At 43.8% G+C, this 18,665-nt stretch overlaps 1 protein-coding gene across 3 annotated transcripts in view; it reads left to right on the top strand.

Moving 5' to 3' along the window:
* Positions 1-18,665, top strand: part of ABCA3 (ATP binding cassette subfamily A member 3) — a 453,847-nt gene that overhangs the window by 398,001 nt on the left and 37,181 nt on the right. For all 3 annotated transcript variants that reach the window (XM_069210492.1, XM_069210493.1, XM_069210494.1), the window contains exons 21-23: positions 3,234-3,438; positions 3,897-4,116; positions 14,359-14,517. In XM_069210492.1, the coding sequence (XP_069066593.1) occupies positions 3,234-3,438; positions 3,897-4,116; positions 14,359-14,517 (584 nt within the window). The remainder of the gene's footprint in view (positions 1-3,233; positions 3,439-3,896; positions 4,117-14,358; positions 14,518-18,665) is intronic.

Raw genomic sequence — 18,665 nt, 5'->3', positions numbered from 1 at the left:
AGGCAGTGGTCCGAGGGACCACTGCCGGCTCTGGAAAACTATTTTCACATCCATTCACAAAGAGGAAGGGGTCTCGTGGGACCCCTTCCCATTTGCAAATGTGTTACTGCCAATTTAAAAATGGTAACTACAATTGTTTTGTGACCGCAATTGCGTTCACAAATCAGTCATGCATCCCCCTGCAACTTGCTATTTGGAAGGGACCCCCTTGGCATGCCACATTCCAAATAGCAACTCTCAAATCTATTTTGCAATTCGGTAAATACAGGGAGTGCAGAATTATTAGGCAAATTGTATTTTTGAGGATTAATTTTATTATTGAACAACAACCATGTTCTCAATGAACCCAAAAAACTCATTAATATCAAAGCTGAATATTTTTGGAAGTAGTTTTTAGTTTGTTTTTAGTTTTAGCTATGTTAGGGGGATATCTGTGTGTGCAGGTGACTATTACTGTGCATAATTATTAGGCAACTTAACAAAAAAAAATATATACCCATTTCAATTGTTTATTATTACCAGTGAAACCAATATAACATCTCAACATTCACAAATATACATTTCTGACATTCAAAAACAAAACAAAAACAAATCAGTGACCAATATAGCCACCTTTCTTTGCAAGGACACTCAAAAGCCTGCCATCCATGGATTCTGTCAGTGTTTTGATCTGTTCACCATCAACATTGCGTGCAGCAGCAACCACAGCCTCCCAGACACTGTTCAGAGAGGTGTACTGTTTTCCCTCCTTGTAAATCTCACATTGGATGATGGACCACAGGTTCTCAATGGGGTTCAGATCAGGTGAACAAGGAGGCCATGTCATTAGATTTCCTTCTTTTATACCCTTTCTTGCCAGCCACGCTGTGGAGTACTTGGACGCGTGTGATGGAGCATTGTCCTGCATGAAAATCATGTTTTTCTTGAAGGATGCAGACTTCTTCCTGTACCACTGCTTGAAGAAGGTGTCTTCCAGGAACTGGCAGTAGGACTGGGAGTTGAGCTTGACTCCATCCTCAACCCGAAAAGGCCCCCCAAGCTCATCTTTGATGATACCAGCCCAAACCAGTACTCCACCTCCACCTTGCTGGCGTCTGAGTCGGACTGGAGCTCTCTGCCCTTTACCAATCCAGCCACGGGCCCATCCATCTGGCCCATCAAGACTCACTCTCATTTCATCAGTCCATAAAACCTTAGAAAAATCAGTCTTGAGATATTTCTTGGCCCAGTCTTGACGTTTCAGCTTGTGTGTCTTGTTCAGTGGTGGTCGTCTTTCAGCCTTTCTTACCTTGGCCATGTCTCTGAGTATTGCACACCTTGTGCTTTTGGGCACTCCAGTGATGTTGCAGCTCTGAAATATGGCCAAACTGGTGGCAAGTGGCATCGTGGCAGCTGCACGCTTGACTTTTCTCAGTTCATGGGCAGTTATTTTGCGCCTTGGTTTTTCCACACGCTTCTTGCGACCCTGTTGACTATTTTGAATGAAACGCTTGATTGTTCGATGATCACGCTTCAGAAGCTTTGCAATTTTAAGAGTGCTGCATCCCTCTGCAAGATATCTCACTATTTTTGACTTTTCTGAGCCTGTCAAGTCCTTCTTTTGACCCATTTTGCCAAAGGAAAGGAAGTTGCCTAATAATTATGCACACCTGATATAGAGTGTTGATGTCATTAGACCACACCCCTTCTCATTACAGAGATGCACATCACCTAATATGCTTAATTGGTAGTAGGCTTTCGAGCCTATACAGCTTGGAGTAAGACAACATGCATAAAGAGGATGATGTGGTCAAAATACTCATTTGCCTAATAATTATGCACTCCCTGTAGATCACTGAATCACAAAATAGGGTTTGTACATAGCAAAATGCTTTTTTCTTGTTGCAAACGGCCTGATTCTGCAAATTGGGCCTTTTGGAGAAGAAAAAAGCTACATAAATCTGTCTCTAAATGAGGGGCTTTTGTACAACCTTCAGACTAAAAGATGTTGGGACACATGTATCAAACGTTTTTGCATTCATAAACGGTGTGAATTACTACATTTGACCGTTTGCAAATGCAAAAGTGCCTTTCCAAATGAATGAAAGGCATTGGCAGTCCCATTTTAGGGAATCACACTTTTTTGCTATTCCTTAAAATTGTGACTTCAAATAGGGAATCGCAGTTTGCGATTCCCTGAATAGGAAATCGTAAATTGTGATTTCCTATTTGCGATTCCATAAGCACATGCAACAAGCATTTCCTAAATGCGAAATGGGCATTTAGGAAATGCTTTTGCCATCAGCTCCAAGTTGATGGAAACCATGTACAATTCTAAAAAATGCATTAAAAATATATTTTTTAAAGTGCCTTGTAGCGCACACAAGCCCCTAGGGCATGTGCGCTTTACATGTGTACAGTTTATTTTAGGGGTGCATAAAAAGGGGCCTTAGGCCCACCGCACCCTTGGTTTTGCATTTCCTAATTTGTGATTTCCTAATAGGAAATTGCAAATTAGGAAATGCAAAACCATTCACACCTACGGGCCTTCAGGCCCATAGAAACGAATGGAGTTCCAATCCCCAATAGCGATTCCCTAATAGCAATTGCAATTCTGTAGAAATCGCTATTAGGGAATCGCTATTTTGTTACATATGATTTTTGCATTCACTAAATTGTGATTTCTTAAAAATCACTATTTAGGGAATGCAAAAATAGGATTTTGATACATCTGGCCCATTGTGCCTTAAAAAATGAAAATAGGAGATATCTTACGTAAACAGCCACCTATAGCCTATTGGGAAATGTCACCAACAGGCTTCTCTTGAGCAATCATTTTATACTTTTCCCCTGGTGCTAAAAAAAAAAAAATGTAATACCGACAAGTGTAAAATATATTTGCTCCTTTCTATATTGTAAAAGAAGCAACACGGTTGTGCTCTCTGTTTACACACAGGTGTGTAGTTTCTGTAATATTGCCAGTGAAGGCCCCTTTAGTTGGTTTATTTGGGCAGTCAGGACAGTCTCAAAGGAAAATTAAATATACCATTGCAGTCAGAGATAGGCTTCACATAAGCTTACATTTCAAAGATGCGGCAAACAACCAAGTCCAGTGTGCTGTAGACTGAAAAATAGGGCCATTAGAACTAAATTAGTAATGGGTGTTGAGTCCTGTTGGTTGGTTTTCTTTTAGTTGCAAGCTTCTCTGTTAACCATGTTTTCCCTTCCTTCCCTCTATGACTTTTTTTCTGTAGGGGCCAGACCGGATTTGCCATTGCTATCAACCTTCTTTATGGCATGGCTTCTCTTGCCAGTACTTTTGCCCTTCTTCTGGTCACCGAGAGGGCTATCAAGTCCAAGCATGTGCAGTTTGTCAGCGGTGTATATGTGACCAACTTTTGGCTGTCTGCCCTGCTTTGGGATCTCATCAATTTCCTCATTCCTTGTTTGCTAATGCTGGTGAGTCATTTGCATACACGTAGATTTGAAGTGTAGGGTCATGTGGTGTTGATGTAATTGAATACTGAAATATGCAGCATCCTCATGGCTCAGCACAGATAACTACTGGTCCTGTCACTTTCATTAGTTTTCTATGGCTATTATGAGACTTCCTTAAAATGAGGTATAGTGAAGGGGAGTTGAATTTAAATATTAACTGCCTCTGACTAAAGATTGATTGGTTAAGTGTAGTTATTTAGTCATAAATCGTCCTTCATTTTCATGACCACATTTTCATCAAGGATACTTGTGGGATCCCATGGATGACCTAGAGTTGGGCTTCCTCTAGAAGAAGGAACAGAGAGGGTCTATCTTTATTGGGGGGTTCTTAAGAAAGATTTTATCATTAATAAAATACAGGCCTTAAGAGAAAGTTTTGTTATCTGTTTGTCTCCTTGTTATGTGTCTTTTCATTCAAGGTGATTTTCTTGGCATTTGATGTCAAAGCATTCACTCAAGACAACCACCTGGTGGATGTCATGCTGATCTTCCTGCTGTATGGTTGGGCTGTCATCCCTCTCATGTACCTGCTCAGCTTCTTCTTCTCCGTTGCTGCCACTGCCTACACTCGCCTCACCATCTTCAACATTCTCTCTGGCACTGCCACCTTCCTGGCTGTCACCATCATGAGCATTCCAGGTGAGTGCATAACCTCCCACTTTCCATTCTCATTTTGCAGGTGAGGGTAGTCCAGGAGAACTGCCTAAACGTAACTCTGTGTGAAACCTGAGTTGATAGCAGCTGGTCAGAGCCTAATTTGGATGGTTAGAGCCTGTTGGACTCAGTCACCTGAAAGAAGCATAGACAAAGAGCAGAGACCGAATATACATCATACTTATCCACCAGCTATCCCTGGACTATCAGCTGAAATGAAGTGCAGTTGAAGCACAAACCATCTTTCTCTCTTGCATCTTTTTGCAGAATAGTTGCAGCTATGTAATAGAAGAGAAATACCATAGCACCTGCATTCCTGAGTCGCAGAAATTTAGCGCAGTGCAAATACTAGACTTTTATGTTGGGAGACCTCTAAAGTGTGTTGGAGAGTTTAATTTCTTTTTAAAAATAACTATCTGATAAAGACTTCTAGATGCAGATTCCTTACCTTAGAATTAGCCACTGACGTCCGACTGGATCCAGAAATGTTTTGATGATTGGTACCCCTGTGTGCCAGTAGGTTTCATTGCTCTGATCTGCGTGGTGTCGTCCACGCTGGAAGTGATGTGCCTGTGTAGAAGCCATCCCAGCGTGCTGACGTCAGTTCTTTTCTTTCTGTGCCAGTCAGCTTAGATCTGAGAAGAGCTACCCCAAGCTCTTTTTGACTGATCTTTTTTTTTAATACTTTTTATTGAGATTTTTTCGAGACCTTGACTCTTGGTGCATCAGGATGTCCACTCGGAAAGCCGGGTTTAAACTGTGTGGCACCTGTCATCGACTGATGTCCTTCACAGACCTGCATTTGGTGTACCTCTAGTATTTGAGTGCAATTATGTTAAAACCTGTCTTGACTGCCGCAACATGCACCCCAAGGCCTTGAGGGAGCAGTCCCTCAAGCTTCTCAATGCAACGTCGCACAAGATCTCAGTTAAGAGGAATGCCCAAGATCACTTGCATAGCCACTCCAGGTACTCGTTGTTGCATTCGGTCGTCTGGGAATTCTGGTAAGTTCCACCAGGACAAGAAGAGCAAGAAGTTGAAGAGCTCTTTGACTTCACCATGTCTGTCGAAGTCATCTGACTAGACGAAGGAGCGTCAGCATTAGAGGCCTAGCTGTATATTGGAGACTGCACTTGGGCTGTCTCCATGCCTCCCAGAGTTTCCGGAAACCGGAGTGACCCCTACCCAGCTGTGTGAATTCTATGAGGCCATGCCCCTGATATTTGGAAGGCCCATCCCTGCTGCAGCAATTTTTGGGTCCGTGGGCTCAAAAAGGGGCCCTCTCTGGTCTTCTGTCAGCAGGTTTTGTCCCTGGTGCCAGTCAGGCCCCTTGGATCCATTGATGGATCTGGAGTGACCCCAATAGAGCCACCTTGACCTTCCCTGGGGCCCTTGCAGGCCGACGTCCCACAGTGCACCATCCCCATCGTCATTCTCGACTCCGACATAGAGCAGAACAGCCACCGTCTGACGCCAGCTCCAGTGCTGACCGTGGACAGACCCCTTATGTTGGAGCCAGTGCCTTAATATTTGGATAGTCCTTGATTGGCTTGTGATTGGGAGGGATATGCGGACCCTTAAGGTTACCAGTTAGAAGATCCTGAGAACACTGGTATGCGGATCTGCCAGATGCCAGTGGACTGGGCACCTCTGCAGACACTGGCCTGGTCTCTCCCCCACTGTGACTACAAAGAAGGGTGCCTCATTCCCAATGGTGGTGCGTAGGGAGATTGGGGTCCTAGACGTTGCACTGCTCTCAGTGGCAGTCAAGACGAAAATCTTGATGGAGGTGCTTCAGCTCTAAGTTGCCTCCACCGAACCATTACTCCCATTCAGTGAAGCCCTTCATTACATCCTACTCTGGGCTGCGTACAAGTCTTACACAGGGACTTCTGTGCATAGGACAGTTGCCCACCCACCATTGCCCTGCCCCAAGGGACCCTGATTTCCTCACTCAGCACCCCACACCACAGAGGTTGGTGGTCCAGGTGTCAACCTCCAAAATTAGTAGCACACTCCCTACCACTCCACCGGATAGGGAATCCAAAAGGCTGGATACATTTGGGAAGAGGATGTTCTGACCCCCATGAACTGGTCCTTGGCACTGGAACATTCTTCCTACCAAAGTTGGTTGCTCCCTCTCATGTAGGCCAGTCCATCACTTGGCCTACTTTTTATGCTCCACCGCACCCCTCAAGAGAAGAGACTGCATCCACTGGACCCAAAAAATAGTGTTGTTGTTCTACCGTGACCACACTAAATTTCCTGGTGGATCATATACTCTTTGTGGGCTATGTTAAAGGCAAAAAAGGAAAGGCGGTGCAGAAACAGACCGTCTCTTGATGGACAGGGCTTTGCATCAAAATCTGTTATGTACTGGCAAAATATCAATCTCCTGAATGTTTGCAAGCTTATTCTACCAGAGTCTAGGTTGCAACCACTGCGTTACCTTGCAGAGTACCTGTCCTGGATTTCTTTCAGACAGCAGTGTGGGCTTCTCTGCACACGTTTACAAAGCCCTTTTGCCTGGGCAGTGAGGGCCAGTGAGGCAGGCCTTTTGCCTGTTAGGTCCTACGGGATGTTCAAGTCCATTCTATGTCGCAGCCCTACCTCCGAGGAGGTATTGCTTGGGTGTCTATTCTAAGGTAAGGAGTCTGCAGCTAGAACTCTTTCAGATGAACAGTTAATTACCTTTGCTGACACCTTATCTGGTAGAGACTGTCTAGGCACAGAAACCTTACCAAACCACCATCCTCTCTTCTCTGTGAACGGATTTCAGAATCAAGGGTTGCTCCCCTTTTAAGGGCCCTAATTTAGCACACCAGTGGTCAGTGTTTTTCCTGGCTCTGCACTTCTGGTGTGAAAAATCATGGAAAGACAGTGAAGTCCGCATACTGGGTTGGTGCGTACATAGGCACCTCGCACCTAACTTCCGGTGCAGTCAAGGATGCTATGCGGAGCTGAAGAACACCACCTACCAGCACACAGGGGTACTGCTCACAAACAGTTTCTGGACCTGGTCTGATGCCTAGAGATAATTCCAAGGTAAGGAATCTGTGGCTAGATAGTCTCTCCTACATAAGGCTTTATCAAATGTAAGCAACTTGTACTTCTGATCGCTCCATTCACAATCTTACAATACATATCCTCCAAGTTTGTAATAGGCTAATTATATAGTAGCTCATACTTTCCCATCATCTTCATCACGGAACGTATAGACTGCAACCGTTTATATTTCTAAGATGACAGTAGAAGGACAAACCCTTCCCTGTCTTTGTAATGACCATAATAGTAATATACTGTAGCCAATATTTGGAATTTGAAAGTAAGTACTGCTTCAAAAATGTGTTTGCAGGACGTGTGGGTTTAGATACACCTAATCTGAAAATTACTGCCATCTAATGTTGGGAGACTTAGCAGTGCTCCTGGGGTGTTCAGAGGCAAGTCACAAGAGGCCATAAGAGCCGGTTCTGGTTCCAGAATCTGAGCACTGTTAACACTAAGAGACCCTTTCTAGGCCAGGAAAGCTTTCAGTGAAGGGAATCGAGGACCCTTAACACCTACTGACCCCCAAGCCTCCAGAAAGACTACTTTGGAGTCGAAATTGACTTTAGAGCCGTCTTCAAGACACTGCTCTCAGGGCTGAAACGGGGGCCTCAAGTCAGACATAGGAAAGGCTTTCCTCATTGTTGAGCTTCCTAAACTCCAGGATGTCAGTCAGTGCAAGGTATACAGGGAAGATATTAGCTGGGCAACCTCAGCAAGACCAGACACACTCACTTGTGATGCCAAAAAAAGAATGCACATTTGAGGAGCAGATATCCCAGGAAATAAAACTTTCCCAGTCCCTGAGGCATGGGCCACCAGCCAGCCACCATAACCTCCTATCCCTAGACCTTTTAATACTCCAGAACGACGAGCACATACTTACCATGTTCATCCTGACCACACACTCTGCCACCTCCTCTGTCATCACAGTCTTTTTTCCAACTGAGCTACTCAGACTGTGATCAGGGGAGCCCTTATGACCTGCAGGACACATACCATGACCCTTTAAAACCCAGAGATACGAATGTCCCTTGGTAACATGACTGCATAGACAGGGCTGACTTTAGCGCTGGTGACGCCCGTTGCAACAATGTTTGTTGGCGCCCACCCCTGATCACCTTTGCCACTGATTCCCTCACTACCACCCTTTAACAGTGCCCCTCAAGTCTCTTTATCAGCTTACTATCTGATGCAGTTAATTAGTTGTATGGCACCACTTATACCAGTTTAAAGTGTTGGATAACTTTATGTCACACACATTACACAGAGTCAATCAATCACAGGTGTGTACATCAGTGTATGGGAAATATTACATAAGCTTGAGGACTACAAGGTGTAGGATTCAAATATCATCTATGCTGGTAGGCAGTATAGTTTAAATGTGCTTTGTCAGAAAAAGCACAACTCATAATTTAAAACATGACACCGTGGTTGGTGGTTCTCTTTAATAATAATTGATTTTTTTTACCGAAATGAAGCCTTTTTGCAACATTAAGACAATGAAAGATTGGGGAAAAATCATAACTTTCAAATCCAGAGGTCTCCAACCTCTTTTGTAAGAGCTACTTATGTTCAATGAAAAGGAACTACTAAAATTAGTGATGCAGTAGTCTCCACCCCATCCAAGATCGTCAGCAGTAAGCACATCAATGCATTAGGCAGGGCTGCCAGCAGCGAAAGTAAAAAAAAGCACTATCAATTTGGAATGCCTATACGTTAGTAACAGCCATAGCTGCAACCAGACTGGAATAAATAATGTGAGTAATAAATCTCTTGAAATCAAATAATAGCTTTATCTACATTTTGAAAATTGAATCATTTTTCTCCAAACATCAGTTTATGCGTTACGAAAACGCACACATTTTTATCTTGAATATATGCTTTTTAATTTTGGTATACTTACAATAATTGAACCAAGCAAAAGCTTCTATATCAGTAGGCTGGGCTGCTCACAGGAGAGGTACTCGCAGGGTTCTGGAGAGCTAAAAGTAGCTCACGAGCTACTCATTGATTACGCCTGCTCTAATCTATACCTTGCAGTTTGCATGCAGCACTTTAATGGCAGTTAATAGTTCCCTGTTCTATATTATGATTTTAACGTATAAACTGCAAGTAAGAAAAGGATCTCTAAGACAAAAGCAGTAATCGACTAACCTTTTAACATTATGTGCACTTAGTAATCTGCATGGTACACGTTCTTTGCAGCAGGCATATTAACCCTCTGTGCTACTTTACCACTAGATAAAGCTCCAATCTCTCTCCAGGAAGAATATTAATCATGTTATCTTGACATTGTTATTATTGCCTGAAAATTGATCGAAGCAAGGAAAACAGAAGCAGGTGCTTTTGAACCCATATCGTACTTGCAAACACGGAGCCCCCTTAAGTCAGAGCCTGGTGCAGTGGCACCGGTTGCATCGCCCTAGAGCTAGTGCTGAGCATAGATCCCCAAGAAAACAATTTTGAGCTCTATCCTGTTAAGGCCTCCCCACTGGTTAGTACCAGCCTCTATCATGCAGTTACAGATAGGATGATGCCGCACGACAAAGTGAAGCTACAAGTGGTGGAGGAAAAAGATGATTTCTCAGTTGAAACTTTCCTAGGACCCAGAGACCAGTTCCGTACCAACACATGCTAAAAAGCTTTTTGAAATCAACAACCAAGATCTTTAAAGACACAGTCAGGGTTCGAGCAATCAATCCACTTGTTAAAAAGAAATATGGGGTTGTCCAAAATAACCCTCTGTACATATATGAGGGGTCAGGTTCCATAAGACTCTGGTGGTATGTACAGCAAGGAAAAGGACAAGAGATTCTCCTCCTCCAAAAAGGGAGGACAAGGTGATCGATGCAACAGAGAAATGTGTGGCTATGGAGGCAGCCAAATAGTGGATAATCGTTATTTTGGTGGACTGCTTGTCAGGTAAGATCACCACTAATGGGAGGGGATGGAGGATTTGATCAAACACAACTCCAAGGCGTACTGCAAAAAAAAGGCAGGAACTGGTCACCAAAGGGAAGGTGATCTCCAAAGCAGTCATCATTTGTGTCCTGGACTCTGCTAACCCCACCTCCAGGGAAATGAACGTCATTGTACTCTTCAAACACCACGCCCGATTAAGGGCGTGTCCGATTTGACTGAGAACACCTATTTGATCCTCAGGTTGATTCCTTGTTGGCAAAGATGTAAAAAAACACTGAATTTGCCATGGTGTGATGAGCACACTGTTGTCGCAGGCATCGAGGTCTGCCTTCTGTAGACAGCAGTCAAGAGGAGGCCTCAAGGCATCAGCTCCTACTCACTGTTAGGGGTCTTGGAAGCAGCAGCAGTTCAGGATGTGCAGGTAGCCAGATCATATGGCAAGGGGAATCCTATGGCAACAACCAACACCAGGGGAATGAGTTTTCTATTATTCCCCAACCTCTTAGTTACCCAACACCATGTCAGGTAAAGATTTTGGTTCCTCCTGTTTCATGGTAGGAAATAACCTTCAAATAATGGATTATGTCAGTGGCACAACATGGGTACTGCTAAAGGTACGAAACTGCATCACCAAGCAGACCACTGCATCGCCATGTTATGAGTCTAGACCACCTACAATTATTGTTAGAGGAATTGCATGTGCGTCTGTCCAAAGGTGCCATAGAACTGGTACTCCCTCACCTAAGGGATTAGGGAGATTACTCCCTTATGCCAGGAAAAAATGAAACTCCACACAGTCTGACATAATGAAACTGCTGGGTATATTGACATCATGCATAGCCATAGTGCTGTGCAGAAGATTACACAAGTATATTACAAGAGTGCTTAAGGAGGTAATGGATGCAAGCAAGAGGGTCAGTTGGAAGATCTAGTGTTGGCAGAGCCCAGAACTCTTAATGCTGTCCTGTGGCAGAACAAAAGAAATTTGTAACTGCTCAGGGAAGTTCCTTGACCTGTTACCACAAGTGACTACTACAACATTACACCTCACTCATACGGTGGGGAGCGCTTCTATTCCATATGACTGTTCAGGGAACCAGGACTCAAGAGCAACAGGGACACCACATCAACTACCTTAGGATTACAGCAATACAAATTGGTATTTTTTTACTTTCTGTCGAGGCAAACAGACATCGCTCTCATGCTGTCCATTTTGATGAGTACTAACAAAGACTCGGACGGCCTTATCGTCAGGGCCATTCAGAATCACATTCTACAACTAGTGGAGCATCTCCCAAGGGCAGTTAATGATTTATTCGACCTTTTAAGTACACATCAACAAGCCTACAAATAGGAGATGAATACTCAATTATTTTAAGAGATGAGACAGTCTCACAATCGATCAGTTTGACACTGCTTAGAACGCAAATTCCCACAACTTTCCTTCAGATTCTTACACCCACAGTCCGTGGGCAACACACTGTGGAATAACTGGTCCAAGATATTTGTTTACCATTTTCCTACACTTCTTCTGATTCCATATGTAATGAGGAAGATGCAGCAAGTATCAGTAACAATCGTTCTTGTGGTTCCAGTTCAGCTAAAAATGTCAGTACATCCTGGCGAGAAGTTACCACTCGGACCAGACCTCATGACTCGGTATCGGAGTCAGCTATGGCACCAGTGATCGTAGAGTTTGGTTAACTCAATCTCCCAGAGAAGTGTATGCAAATCTTGCAGGAGGCATGTAAGCCCACTGTGTGTGCCTGTTATGTTTCGAAATGGAAAATATTTGTCAACTATTGTTTAGGACAACAGGTAGAACGTTTGAAAGCATCTTTTCAGGATATAATCTGTTCTTTATTACTTTTGCAGAAAGCATCATTGACATACCCTTCTATGTATTTATATTTAGCTGCAATGTCAGCCTAAACACAAAACCAAGAGCATCTGTCACTCTTTTTTAAATTCCTGTCATTAAGGCATTCGTGGGAAGCCTTGAAAGAATTATCCCTTGAACAGCTCTTACAACACTAGCCTGGAATTTGAATACGGTTTTTAAAAGGTTGAGCCATTCAATTCTTGTGGTATGTAATTCCTTTCTTTGAAAGTAACCTGTTAAGTAGCTATCACCTCAGGTAGAAACAATAAGTCAGATACTCACTAACCATAGAGCAAAGGTGTTCAGACTGGGGGTGGGGGGGGGGGGCACCGAGGTGGGCCTCAGGTGATCCCAGGGGGGGCACCAGACTCTGGTCAAAAGAAGCATTACACAGATAACCGGCCTTTGTTTTAGGCAGAAGCATGTTATTGCATTTTTAAAAAGGTAACAGTACTTAACTGCAATGTTTAAATAGGTCTAGACATTTTTAAACATTGCCATCTTTATAAAGTAATTGTGAAAAATTCTGAGGGGGGGGGGCAGTGATTTTTATTTTTCAACTGGAGGGGCGCATTAAAAAGTTTGGAGACCACTGCCATATTGGATCCTTTCATAGATGCACATAAGTATAGATAAGTCTTGAGCAAGAACCGTATATTTCTCCCAAAAGTGTATTTCCCATTTCCTTGTCAACCAGACAATTTGCATCTTCTTTTGCAAACTGCAGAGGTGTTCGCAGAGAGGGCATTGCACATACTTAATGTCAAGAGGGCAATATAATCTATTACATTGACAGAACTATTCCCATCTGAAAGACAAAACAACTCTTTGTGGTTTTGCTAAATCCCACATTAGAAAGCCCATTTCCAAGGGTGGGGAACATGCCCATTGCAGACTTCCGTAAAGCTGCCACATGGTCAACACCACACACGTCACCAAACACGACTGTGTTGGCATATAGGCCCACCAAGAGTCTTTAGTTGTCAAATGGTTTTAGGAACCTGGTTCCAAGCATCTGCATCATCTGCTTGCCAGCTACTGCTAATGAGAGTAACAGCTTTACAGTTTATGCAGAGCATGTGTTTCTTCAACCACGCATTCTACGAACATAAAATGTTACCCTGTAACCATCTGTTCATAGCTTGTAACACTGTAGATTCACCTACACACTCTCCCTCCTCCCCAGACGTGAGCAGATTGATCCAATATATTGGTTTTACTGAATTATTTACAATACATTGTAGATTTATTATGTGTCCCTTCACCATACTTAACAACCATTACTCGCGGGCTAAAGAAAAACAAGCTGAGGTGGAACCTTTTTCCTGGTGGGCTAAGTGAAATGTCACAAGATACCTCATGAGCAAATCTGTTTCTAACTGTAGATGGCAGGAGTATGCAGAGTATGTGAATCCACAGTACTACAAGTGGTTGGTAACAGGATAAGTAACGTTTTCCTTTTAAATTGTGCAGGAAATCACAGCATCTGCTGTAGCATTCTATGTTGTAGTTTCAGAGTATAGGATGCATTTATGCAGTGTGGCTTTAATGTGGTGCTTTAACTACATAATGGTATTCCCAATGTAAACAAGCCTGAAACGACCAATATATCTCTTTAATAAAAAAGAAGTAAAGAAGAAGTAAGTACCTGGAATTTATCCTCACATTATGGTACTGGCTAAAGTGGGCTTTGAACAAGAGCAACAGCTGAAGAGATAGCATGCTCAGAGGATGTAAGATCTAACCATCTAGAGCTGGGTGTCAGGAGGGGTCCCTGATTTGTTTGAGGTCATCTTTCTGCAGACATCAAAGTTCTGCATATTCAAGCACCATTCAGACATAACTTTTCGACTTTTACAGGCCCTTTTATGGATGTTTTTGTTTCCTATACTCAATACAACATTGCTTTTAAATCTTTACCCTTGCTTGAACATGCCCTTCTTCTTTAAAACTCTTGAAAGAAATACATGCATGGGCTTTAGCTCAAATGACCAAAACTTAGAATATTAGAGATTAAAGACATTGTATTCTTTTGTCACAGTCCCGTCCTTCTTGTTTTTTTTGTTTTTTTTCATTTGCCAAGGTGGTGTATTTGAAATGCCGTTGGAAATAATGCATCTCCTTTCTGACTCGTACTGACAAACCTTTTTAGATACAAAGGTATTTTAGGTATGAAGATGTAACTATGTTCCAGTAGATCACTGTTCTATAGACGATACCTATAGCAGTAAAGCATTGCTACTAGTAAATTAGTTGTTTTTTTCATGCCAATAGCAAGTTACTCAGTCTGCTTTCTAGTGGGGTCCTCTTCTGTGGACCCTAGGTTCTCCTGTGCTTGACATTGATGTTAAATTTGTTGTATTTTTTATTTACAGAGCTGGGGATGGTTGACCTATCAAAGACCCTGGATAAGGTGTTTCTGGTCTTGCCCAACTATTGCCTTGGGCAATCCATCAGCAACTTCTATCAGAACTATGAGTTTATACAGTTCTGCACCTCTTCATTTGGCGCTGCCATCATCTGCAAAATGTTCAGTGAGTTTTTGGTGTTACATTAAAGAGAGAATTTTAAAGAGTAGACATTTCGAGGAATTAACACAACTCAGGGCCTGATATTGACCTTGGCAGAGGGGATTACTCCTTCACAAGCGTGATGGATATCCCGTCCGCCGTATTACAAGTTCCGTAGGATATAATGGAACTTGTAATATGGCTGATGGGATATTCGTCACGTTTGTGACAGTGATCCCCTCCACCAAAGTCATAATCAGGCCCTAAGTCAGACTACTGATTTTATAGCCTTGGATCACAAGATACTCATTCTGCACTAAGCTGGGATCCACCCCATAGCAGTTAGTACTTGTATATGCTACAAATGTGTGGGGGGATGATGCATTCTCAATTGTTTTGGCATAAAGGAAGTTCAACAGTTGTGTGTGCTTGTGTGTGCGCACGTGTGCGTTTGTGTGTGTTGGGGTGGGGAAAATGGTCACAAGTGGAGAGCAACTGGGTGGACCTAGTGTTGGTAGAACTCTGTACACTCTCCTGTGGTGGTACAAAACAAATTTGTAGCTGGGCATGACCATTCCTCAACCTCTTACCACAAGTGACCATTCCCATGGACACCTCACTTATAGAGTGGAGAGCTCTTCTCTCCCATATGGCTGTTCAGGGAACCAGGACGCAAGACACGCAACATGGACACCACATCAACTACCTCAAGCTTATGGAGATACAGTTTGGCACACAAAGCATTTTCACTCTCTATTGCACTGTACAACATCCAGAAGTGGGGATCTGAAGTCCTTGCTGTTAGTGTTACCAAGAGATTTGATATTGGGGCATTCAGAATCACATTCTACAACTAGGAGAGCAAACGACAAAAGGCCCCGAAAGAGTTGTAAATGTACCCCAGCTCAGACCTGCAAAAGGCCCTGCACCCCATACGGCCAAGCGCTGGTAATGCAACACCCTCCCATAGAAAATAATGGATGCAGGGACTTAAAATAGAAATTATTCAGAAATAATGTTAAAATAAATTCATTTAGTTTGACTTATTTAAAAAAAAAATATATATATATGTATGCGTGTATATATATATATATATATACATTTATATATGTTCAATGGCATGTGTAGCTGCAGATACACATGCTGTGCACGGTTCCTGCCATCTAGTGTTGGGCTCGGAGTGTTACAAGTTGTTTTTCTTCAAAGAAGTCTTTTCGAGTCACGGGACCGAGTGACTCCTCCCTTTCGGCTCCATTGCGCATGGGCGTTGACTCCATCTTAGATTGTTTTCTTTCCGTCATCGGGTTCGGACGTGTTCCTCTTCGCTCCATATTTCGAATCGGGAAAGTTAGCTAAAGTATCGAAAATTTGACGGTATTGTTCTCGTTCGGTACCGGTTTAGTGTTAGTGTATTGGCCCCGACATCAAGACCGCTTTGGTGGCCCTTCGGGGCTTCCACTCTTCACCGAGGCCTGGTCGGCCCGACCACACCCGTCGTTCCAGACTAATGGACCGGATCCCCTTTCGTTTCTGTGCTAAGTGTCACGCAAAGTATCCTTATATAGACCAGCACCAGGTCTGTAACCTGTGTTTGTCGCCCGAACACAGAGAGGATACTTGTGAGGCTTGCCGAGCGTTTCGGTCGAAGAAAACCTTGAGAGATCGAGGTGCAAGAAGACTGCAAATGGCGTTGAAACCGAAAGAACAGCTCGACTTCGAGGAGGAAGAAAGAATCTCAATCCAAGAAACGGACTCGGATGAATCCGACAGTGAACGACCCTCGACGGTGCAACAAACCGTGAGTAAACCTGCCCCGTCCCAAACTCAGGGTCCCACCAAGAAACTTAAGGCCATGGGGATGCCACCGCCAGCAGGCCATGGCTCATCCCACCGAAAAGAAGGTGACCAGACATCGGCACCGAAAAGGCCAAAGAGTTGCCGAAGACTTCCGACTCCGGTCGAGATTCCGCACTGAAAGATTTTGACACCGAGTGATCGAATCGAGTAAAACCCATAAAAGCTCCTCAGAACCGAAAAAAACTATTACATTAGAATCTTCGGTACCGAAAAAAGCGGCCTCAGAGCCGAAACGAAGCGCATACACTGAGGAGCAAGGGCTTTCCATACAACTCAAGGAAAGACATAGATTTGAGCAAGAGTTGGATATAGAGGAACCTGACAAAAGACAACAGGTTACATATCCAAAAGGATACTGGCAAGATTCAGACTTTACTTTCACTCAAATCTAAAAGAAAACTGGCATTTCAAGAAACAGAAATGCAACCAAAGGCAAAAGTGGTTAGAGACAAGTCACCAACACCACAGGTCTCACCACAACCATCCCCACTGCCCTCACCACAATTCTCACCAGTGGGAACACCAATAATGCAGTCACCCACACATACTGGGATGACCCAAGATGATGCTGATGCATGGGATTTATAAAATCCACCAATATCGGATAACAGCCGAGTGTTATCCATCTAAGCCATCCCCACCAGAAGACAGCACAGCATATACGCAAGTACTAGCCAGGGCAGCTACGTTCCACAACGTAGCTATGCACTCTGAACCAATGAAGGATGACTTCCTTTTCAACACTGGCATCCACCCACGCATCCTATCAAAGCCTGCCAATGCTACCGGGCATGCTCAAGCACGCACAACAGGTCTTCCTTGAACCTGTAAAGGGAAGAGCTATCACACCTAGGGTCGAAAAGAAATACAAACCACTTTCAACAGACCCAGTGTTTATAACGCAACAGCTCACACCAGACTCAGTGGTTGTAGGAGCAGCAAGGAAAAGAGCGAACTCTCAATAGTCAGGGGATGCTCCACCACCTGACAAAGAAAGTCGAAAATTCGACGCAGCAGGCAAGCGAGTGGCATCACAAGCAGCCAATCAGTGGCGAATTGCGAATTTGCAAGCCCTATTTGCACGCTACGACAGGGCACACTGGGACGAGATGCAAGATATTAAACAGCACTTGCCCAGGAACATCAAAAACATGCCCAACAAGTAGTTGAAGAGGGACAGGCCATATCGAACAATCAGATAAGGTCGCATTAGACTCTGCAGACACAGCAGCACGGACTGTCAACACGGCTGTAATATTCGCAGGAATGCATGGCTGCGGAGTTCTGGATTCAAACCAGAAATTCAACAAGCGGTATTAAATATGCTGTTTAACCAACATCAGTTGTTTGGGCAGGAAGTCAATACTGCCATTGAAAAATGAAAAAAGACACGGACACGGCCAAAGCCATGGGTGCGCTCTACTCCCCACAATTCAGAGGCACTTTTAGGAAACCACAATTTAGAGGGGGGTTTCGGCAACAAACATCTGAACCTTCCACCTCCCAAACAAAACCCACCTATCAATCACAATACCAAAGAGGAGGGTTTTGTGGTTCCTATCGAGGACAATTCCCAAGAGGAAGAGGGAAATTCCAGCCCACAAAACCAAGCCCTAGCAAGCAGTGACTTCAATGTTACAATACCCCAAAAGTTGTCACAAGTGGGGGGGAGGCTAACCAAATACTACCACAATTGGACACATATTACCACAGACACATGGGTCCTATCAAGTATCCAACATGGTTATTGCATAGAATTCACAACATTCCCTCCAGATGTGCCACCAAAACCGCACAGACTGTCTCCAAAACACTTAGACTATCCCGCACGGATGCGAAGTGGAAATGCAGCAGTGACAACCGCTGCTGGTGACATTACAACTACACTGGCACACTGAGCCACCTACTTTGGCACTGCACCAAATTGCACTGCTACTGGGCAGATGCCCTAGCAGACCCAGACCAGATGTTTGACACTGAATTGCCACGCTTCCTAGTACCATCTTACTAGGTTGTCCAAGCGCCCTGACCTATCCCTTGCGGTCCTTGAAAGGGAGGGCAATCACCCTGGCACTATGTGCAGCTAAACAAGTCCTTTTATCAAAATGGGGCAGAGAGACCATCCCCACGCACACAGACTGGTTGTATATACTCTGGGAACTTTTGAGCATGGAGAAACTGACAATCTTTGTTGAACACACACCCTCCCCGGATTTGAGAAAACGTGGGGCCCTTGCCTCCAATTCCTAGCCAGAGCTTTCATGAACTAACCTGTCCAGCATACCTTACAGCGCTGTGCCTCACAGCTGAAACCC

The sequence above is a fragment of the Pleurodeles waltl genome, chromosome 10 (genome assembly GCF_031143425.1).
Source record: "Pleurodeles waltl isolate 20211129_DDA chromosome 10, aPleWal1.hap1.20221129, whole genome shotgun sequence".
NCBI lineage: Eukaryota > Metazoa > Chordata > Amphibia > Caudata > Salamandridae > Pleurodeles > Pleurodeles waltl.
This window is presented reverse-complemented; position numbering and strand designations above follow the sequence as displayed.